This window comes from Pygocentrus nattereri, chromosome 23, assembly GCF_015220715.1.
Source record: "Pygocentrus nattereri isolate fPygNat1 chromosome 23, fPygNat1.pri, whole genome shotgun sequence".
Classification (NCBI taxonomy): Eukaryota; Metazoa; Chordata; class Actinopteri; order Characiformes; family Serrasalmidae; genus Pygocentrus; species Pygocentrus nattereri.
This window is the reverse complement of record NC_051233.1, coordinates 27,532,708-27,541,273: the sequence shown is the minus strand read 5'-3', so window position 1 is coordinate 27,541,273 and position 8,566 is coordinate 27,532,708. Positions and strand designations below refer to the sequence as shown.

Sequence of the window (8,566 nt, the reverse complement as noted above, 5' to 3'; positions counted from 1 at the left end):
AATAACAGAAGAACCCTTTGTGCTGCTATACAGAACCCTTTTCATCTACAGCAATCTGTTTTCCATCAATCTGAAGAGCACTTTCACAATGTAATGAATCCTGTAATCAAAGGGTTCTTTAAGTGTTCATGGTTCTATACAGAAGCATCTTCTTTACTAAAGTGATACTTTAATCCCACAAACGGGGAAATTCCACCTCTGCATTTAACCCATCCGTGAAGTGAAACACCACATACGCACTAGTGAATACACACACACTAGGGGGCAGTGAGCACACTTGCCTGGAGCGGTGGGCAGCCCTATCCACAGCGCCCGGGGAGCAGTTGGGGGTTAGGTGTCTTGCTCAAGGACACCTCAGTCATGGACTATCAGCACGGGGGATCGAACCGGCAACCTTCCGGTCACAGGGCCAGTGAGATTTTGTAAACAAAATGAAAACTGCTACATAAACACAATTATTATTATATGATGATCACATACCGTGACAGAGAAGGCAGCCAAGGGAAAAGTCATTAGTCATTCTGAGCTCACTTCTCAAATCAGTGCTTCTGCTATGACTGAAAGTCAGTCAGGAGCTCTCACTGATCTGACCGAGTGATTATAACTGGATCACTGAGTGTTCCCCAAAGGAGCCGCTGTGTTAACCTGCTAAACAGTCCTCTAGTGTCCTCCTGATGATCATCTCCTCCTGCTGTGATTCCCTCTCTGACTCCTTCTCTGAGCCTCCGTCTTAGTGTTTCTATCTCTCTCTCCTTTTCGTCCATCCTACAATCAAAATCTTTCAGTTTCTTTGTCATGACTTCCCACATTCTCTGCTGGAGTTCAGGCAGGATGATCTTCATGAGGTTCCTCTCTGCCTCCTTCTTGGCTTCTCCTTCATACATCTCCCTGATCTCCTCCATCTCCTGTATGTGTCTCTCCTCCATCTCCTTCCTCTCCTTTTCAGTCTCTTCTCTCAGTCTCTCCAGCTCCAACTGAACCTTATTCCTCTGCTGAATCTCTCTCTCCAGTTTTCTCTCTAGTTCTACCTTTCTCTTCTCATCTCTTTCTTCTTCTAGCAGTTTTTCAAGTTTAGCTATTCGTTCCTCATGCTGAGTAATTTGTGTTTGAAAGCCAGCAGTTGATTCTTGATACTTCATTGTAATCTCTTGTACATGCCTCTCCAGTTTCTCTCTAGTTTCTCTTTCTTGTCTTTCTCTCATCTCCTCTCTTTCCCTCACAATTCTTTTCTCCATCTCTCTGATCTGAGATTCTGTCTCCAGGTAGGTCTCACTGCTGTAGAATTTCTCTCTGTTTCCTTCCACCATCTTCTCTATCTTCTCCAGCAGCTCTGAGGTTTGAGAACCATCTCCACTCTCCTTAATGATGAGACAGTGAAACCTGTTCCCACATTTCTCTACAAGTCTCTGGACTTCCTGGGTTCCTGACTGGATAAACTCTTCAATGTTCTTCTCTTGGACTCCATCAGTAATGGTGAAAAGGATCATGGTGTTCCTCCAACATCTCTCTCCAAAAATCTCGTCTATTTTCTCCAGCATGCCTCTCTCCTCTCCTGTAGACTGCTTCACTGGTATGACTAGGAGGAAGGCGTGGGGTCCTGGGGCAGACAGACGGACACAGAGTCCCACGTCCTGTCTCAGCTCCTCCAGAGAGAGTCCAGGACAGAACCAGTCAAGAGTGTCCACCACAGTCACCTGCCTCCCAGTTACCTCCCCCTGTCTGCTCTCACTCTGCTGCCTCACTGTAGACGGTCCAGCCTGGCTCCTCTCCTCTCTGCCCAGGATGATGTTTCCTGCTGCTCTCTTCCCACATCCAGTCCTCCCCAGCAGCACCAGCCTGAGCTCTGATACAGGAACTGACTCTGGAGAGGCTGAACTAGAGGATTCTCCACTCACTGTGAATGAAAAAAATGATTTATTGGTAACAATAACGGGGCCTTATGACTACCAAATATAATAGTTATCTTGTTTACAACTACATAAATGTTAAATATAGATTTATTAATGCTTCTGTTTTAATTATTAACAATTTCATTAAGCAACATACAAATAATTAAGCATTCATTTAAATGATAGATAACTTATTATAAATAAAAGCTTGATAATAATTATTTATTTGATCATCATTATTCATATGTACTTAGTTACATACAACCATTTCATATTAGAACACCATCAGAACTGCCCAACTCTATGTCTATATGTGCAATGCAATGTAAAAAAAAAGTTTTTATATTTAAATAATAACAATAACAACAACATTAACAACAACAATAATAATAATAATTAACCAATTATATCATTATTTACATTATACACTAATAATAATTATATTTATATATTTATAACTATAGAAAATACACTATATACAATATATGTAATATATAACTATACATAAAAACTGAAAGTTTATCATTTTACTGTTTCACTTAATCTAATATCACACTCTATATCTAGATACACTTTATACATCTACGTAGTATAACTGACATTTTATTTCTGAAATGCACATCATTTATATTATGAAAAATCCATACAAATTCATAGAAAATACATGAAATACTTAGACTATAATTGAAAAGGCCTTTAGATAAACTGATATGAAAAATATTTACTTTGTGGATGAAAAATGTTGTTACTGTTTGTTCGTGTCAGCGGTGCTGCTGAAGTCTTTCCACTCACTGTGAAACAGCAAAGAGAACGGAGAACGTTAAACAGTCCAGGACAAGTTTACATTGTCACGTTTAGGTTTCCCTTGACCTTCCCTTGTTTTAATACAGGGGGGATAGTCGTGCTCAACTTTAATGCTGTTGAAAGTTGACAGTATTTGTAAGTTAGATCTTTAATACAAACTATGAAAGGACAGATCTTCTCCCCTATTTGTCTGATCAACAGTTTTTTGTTTGCCTATCGTAAGATACAGGACCCCCAACAGCCCCCCCCCCCCCCACCTGCCCTCAACAAATTTCTAGTGACCCATCTTTAACCTTTTAAGATACTTAATACTTACAGTCATAAGGATTCTCCTTACTGAATCTTCTCCTGACTGCTTCTAATGAGTCTGGTCTTTCTTGCAGCTGCTTGATTCTCCCACTTAGAAGTCTCTCCTTCTCTTCGAGCTGTTTGTCTTTTTCACTCACTTCAGTTTTCTGTTGTTCCAATAGGATCATCATCTCCTGTAGTTTGCTGCTCATATCCTGCAGTTCCTTTGCCAGAGTCTCCAGCTGCTTTTTACTGCTTTTAATTTGGTTGTTTTTCTCCTCTAAAGTCTTATTCCTCTCCTCTAATTCCTTTTCTCTTTGTTTATCCATCTCTGAGAGGCTTTTTTTCAGTATTTCTAACTCTTTGTTTTTTTCACTCATCTTACTATCAAACTCTTTCTGTTTGTTTGTTATAACAGCCTGAGTGACAAATTCAGGCAGGTTCCTGATGAAGTATCTGTCAGCTTTTACTGCATTCTTCTCTCTGATCTTCACCTCTAGTCTGTGACTCGTCACCATCATCCTCCTCTTCTCCTGCATCCTTTCTAGCTCTTGTTTAGCTTTCTTCACATGCTCATCTTGTCTCTTCACTTCTCTCTCCAGCTCTCTCCTCTTCCCCATGTGTTTTTCCTGTGTTAACTTTCGCTTACATTCATGTTTTTTGGTTTCATGCTGCTTTATAATTTCCTTCAGCGTTTCAGCTGGTTCTGCTGAGCTCCTCAAAGCATCCACAACAGCTCTCATCTTTCCTCCGATCTCCTGTTCCTCTCTTTGTCTCATCTCCACTCTTTCTCTCATTATTCTTTCCTGCATCTCTCTGATCTCCAGAATGACCTCTCTGATGCTCTCTCTCTCCTCTTGATGCTTTTCTAACTCTTTTAATTCTTCTTCACGGTCTGTTTGCTTGGCTGTGTTCTCCAATTCAGCCTCAGCTTCTTTCAGGTGTTCCCTCTCTGCCTTTTCTTCAATTAAGGCCATCAAATTCTTAAGTATAGGCCCAGGAAACCTCTCGTCTTTTAATTCTGAAATAATCAGTTAGTGTAGATTAAGATATAGTCTGTCTTTTTCAGCATAGAGAGAAAGAAAAAAGAAAAAACAAGAAATGTAGACAGGAAACTCTCACAGTGTTCAAGTTGCCCTCAATAACCACATCATTTACTGCAAAATTCACCTGCCACATGTTTCCAGTGAGACGGCATAAACAGCAGTGATAAACCCACACAGTCTTCATATCTGACATGACTGTATAGACCCAATTATACCTTGGAATACTTAAAATACATAAAATCTAAATTAGTACTGCAGGTTTTTTTAAATGTACTGACTGCAGTAAAGACTTTGGTGGCTTTCCTTACAGAGTCAGGTAAAGCCATAACTCTGCTTTGGAAAACATCTTTATTTTTAACAGGCAAGAAACCCACCCAGAACAAAGCTCCCTGCCCACCCACATCAACAACATGATCACACATCTTTTAAACTACTGAACAACAGAAATATGACCATCAATGTTCCTTTTGCTGGCTATCTGCATGGCCCAGCCTGAGAGGCAAGGAGCCCAGGGCAGATGCAACTTGGCCCCTGCCACCCTTCAATGGTCATCCACACATTCTAAACAAAGTCCTCGAACTATGTGGGAGTGTTAGGTTAAGTGATCCTTATTAGTCCGGCAATGGGGAAATTTCACCTCTACATTTTGGCCCATCTGTGCAGTGCAACACCACATACACACTACTGAACACTAGGGGGCAGTGAGCATTAAACAGCAGGAGCCCCTAAAGGTGCATTAAAGGTGCTCATGTAATTTGATGTCATTGTCAAGTGTTCAGTGAAAGTGTTCTCATTGGGAACACATCAAAATATGAATGGGCATTTATCTGTTAGAAGCAGATGCCGAACTGAACAGTGCCATCCTTGTTAAGTGTGCAATGATTTTCTTCTCACCAGTCTGCAGAGAAGATTCTTCCATTTTCATTCTCTCCTCTTCTGTCAGCTTTCTGTCACTCTGTAGAAGAGAATAAAACAGTCTCCATGTTGATGTTGTACTGTACGTTATATGCACAATAACACAAATGCAAAACACTCACTCCTTATAAAAAATAAATCGTTATTACGTTTTGGGCAGCATGAAATTCCTCAGAATTCAAGAGCAAATAAAAAGAAAGAGGAGGTCAAAGGTGCGTCTGATGACACCATTGTACATTCACATGTTTGGCTGATGCTCTAATTCAGATAACATATGATTTGTGAACATAGCATTAGGAGTCTTGCCCAAGGACTTCGGTTTTTCATGGTGCACTTGTCCAGGCAGGAGATTGAACCCCAAGCTAACATATGAGGGGCACCGAGGTTACCCTCTACACTATACCCCCCATTATGAAAAAGCATCATCATTATTTATGTTTATATAGCACTTTTCTCAGGTCCACTGGCATTTCTGTGTTTTTTCATGCATTTCATTTAATTGTGCAGTGACATATCATGCTCATTTACCACCCAGTGTTAGCAGCACATCAGCACTAGTAATAGCAAAACAACATCTAGCCTTTCTTCACAATAACCTGTACATTCCCTCAACTAGTGGAGCACTTTCTTTACAATATTGACAGATATTGGTCACTAACAAACATTAATCTGAACCATCAAAAAAGAAAGCTTAAACCTGAGTTCAAGATTAAGTATTTTATTACCAAAATTTTAACCATTAAAATCCTATAAAGTCTTTCGTCACTGAATTAATTTACATAAGTTTATTAACTGCCATACTCACCTGCTGGACAATGAAAACTCTTCTTCGCTGGAAAGGAGAAATCAGTTGAGAACAAATTTGACAACAGGAATCCTAAATATCAGTTAAATAAAGTTTCTATAGGGGTGATTATTAATTGGGGAACAGTGTAAATACAGTGCAAACTTTCATACTGTATGCTATTTTAATAAGAGTCAGCTGTACACTGCTTTGTATAGACAGTAAGCCCAAAAGTATGTAGTTCTGGGCATGAAGTGGGCACTTAAGTATTATCAATGCATCAAAAATCCAAGCTGTAATCTCTAGCAGCCAGTCTCCAGGTACCAGGTGGATGGTGGACTTATCAAAGCTTTTTAACAGATTAAGATATAATTTCTTTCTACAGTTGATTCCAGTTCTTTTGACTTTTTAATTGATAAAAAACGCATTTTAAATGAATACATTTATTTTTAAAAAACCTGTTTTAAAAATGTATTTAAAAATTATTGTGTATAATGGACCTCTGTGATCAACATATCATCTTAAATGAACTGTATGCCATAGTTACCGACATTTACTAATTACATGGCAAACGGCAGAATGGTCATTATTTATAACTAGAAAATCCTGAAGAAACTACAGAGTAATCACACAGCTGAAGCAGTTGCTAGGCAGTTGCTAGGTTGTTGCAAAAGTTACAATAGTTAGTAAATATGGTGTTTTAGGTGATTGCTATGGTATCCCAGGTGGTTCCTAGGGTGTTCCTGGGTGTTGCTGTGGTTTCACACAAGGTTCATAGAATGTTGCTAATGGACTTATATCAACATAGGCTGGGTGAACAAACCAGGTCAAAAATCATTTGACAGTAAATATATATGAAAACCATGCGTCCAGTCAAAAGTTGTACAAGAACACCACTCCTGATCAGACAGAACATTCTGGAGTTGGAACAGTGTTGATATCTCAAAAGCTGTGAGACGAGTTAGCAGACATAAAAAGAAAAAAAAAAGAAGAATATACCATCAGAGTCTAAAAAGAAGATGAGTAGCAAATTGACCTTTTGGCGATGGCTGTGACTGACACAGATATTATGACATATGCAAATGAGCAGATAGTGTGTGCAGTGTGTGTCTCAGAAGCTCCCTGCTGAGTGATTATGGACAAACATTTAATTTGAGATCAGATTTCATGTGACAGCTTGCGTTCGGGATTACAAGGTAATACATGAAATAAGTCTGGAAAAACGATACGTTGCCATCAGTGGGAGAAGAAATTATACTTACCAGCGGGGAAAGATCTGTATGAAAATATAGAAGGGAAAACATATAAGATACAGGTCCATGAGAAAATATTTTAAAAATTATTTATCATCACGCTTTTTTATCATCCGTACTTTATCATCTTCACTACTGCACGGTTGCTTAATATTTTCAATACAGTTCTAAATAGAATAATGTACACACAAAAGAACCTTTTGCATGCTTATATGGTTCTTTGCATGTTGCATGTTTGCATTGTTCTTCAAATTAATGGAGAATGTGTTGTATATATAGAACCTTTTTGAAAACGGTTGTATGTAGCATGAAAAAGGCTTCTGCTACTGTTAAAATGTCAAGCTTGTAACAACAGAAGAACCCTTTTTGGTGCTATACAGAACCATTTTCAAAAAGGTTCCATATACAACCACACACAGCTCATCGGCACAGTGATTGTGGAAAACGAGCTGCAGTCCTGGTTTGGTAGTGTCTGGAACACTCACCTCGCACTTTAACTGTAATCTCCTCTGTTGTGTCTCTATTTGTGACCTGACACAGGTACTGTCCTGCATCTGACTCTGTACAGTCTCTGATCTGTAAGGAGACGTTTCCTCTCTGCAGCTCCTGAGTGAACAGACTCACTCTGCCCTCGTAGCCCCGCCCCTCTGTCACCTGCCTGTTCTTATAGAGACAAACACAGTCCGTCCCCTTAAACCACCTGATCTCCATGGCAACAGCACTGATTTCAGGAGACAGGTGACAGGAGAGAGTGACTGCAGAGCCAGACTGATACTCATCAACACGAAGTCCGATGAGCTTGAACTCAGCTGTGCGTGAAAAAACACACATACAGTTTCTCATGTGTCCACTCGATAAACATTAAGTCTCTGATAGCACAAAGTAAAACCAACTGCAGCTTAAGATAGCAAACATAATGACATATGAAGCATGAAACAATAATTACAAATAAGATAAACCTACTCACTGTTGCTCACACTTGCCATTTTTATGTGTTTGTCTCGTCCTACAGATTCACACTAATACACTCCTACAGAGAGAGAGATTCTTACTCAGTTGGTCTTTTTAATTTTCTCAAACAGATACGATGGTTACATTGAGCATTAGCATGATGCTAACTGCTCTCACCTCCGCTGGTCTTCATACAGTCATTTCGCTGCTGGAGGTGAAATATGTCCACATTTTAAATCAGTTCATATCAGGTTTTTATCAATAACAGCAGATCCATAATAATAAGACCGAGTTTAAACTCTCCACTAACCTCACACACGACTCTCCACTTTAGCGCCCAGAGCGGAAGAAGCAGCGACTGATTTCACTTTAACTTTCCAGTTACAGTGTTTATGTGCCAAAGTTGCTGCCACACTGGTTTGACGGTTTTCAGTCAAACAACATTTCCACAAAAGACAGTAATCTGATACAAATCAAACACTAAAAACATGTATCGTACATCTGTGAAATACACACACGCACACGCACACACGCACATACACACACACACACACTAGTGAATGCTGTTGCCCTCTGCTCATCAGCTCAGCACACTACTATAAAACCTGTTTAATGCAATGAACAAAGAGCCTATTA

General features: G+C 39.5%; 1 protein-coding gene across 2 annotated transcripts; it reads right to left on the bottom strand.

Annotated features, from left to right (window-relative positions):
• Positions 1-401: 401 nt before the first annotated feature.
• Positions 402-8,309, bottom strand: LOC108429055 (golgin subfamily A member 6-like protein 22). 2 transcript variants are annotated; one of them, XM_017700541.2, is made up of 10 exons: positions 8,241-8,309; positions 8,108-8,138; positions 7,947-8,009; positions 7,465-7,788; positions 6,989-7,002; positions 5,748-5,774; positions 4,922-4,982; positions 3,010-4,002; positions 2,615-2,680; positions 402-1,894 (listed from the first exon to the last, which is right to left on the bottom strand). In XM_017700541.2, exons 3-10 carry the CDS (start codon positions 7,963-7,965, stop codon positions 579-581), a joined length of 2,820 nt encoding a protein of 939 aa, XP_017556030.2. In that variant the 5' UTR covers positions 7,966-8,009; positions 8,108-8,138; positions 8,241-8,309; the 3' UTR covers positions 402-578. The 2 variants fall into 2 exon arrangements, with proteins under 2 accessions (XP_017556030.2, XP_017556023.2); XM_017700534.2 differs by lacking the exons at positions 8,108-8,138; positions 8,241-8,309 and having other exon boundaries at positions 7,465-7,948.
• Positions 8,310-8,566: the final 257 nt, after the last annotated feature.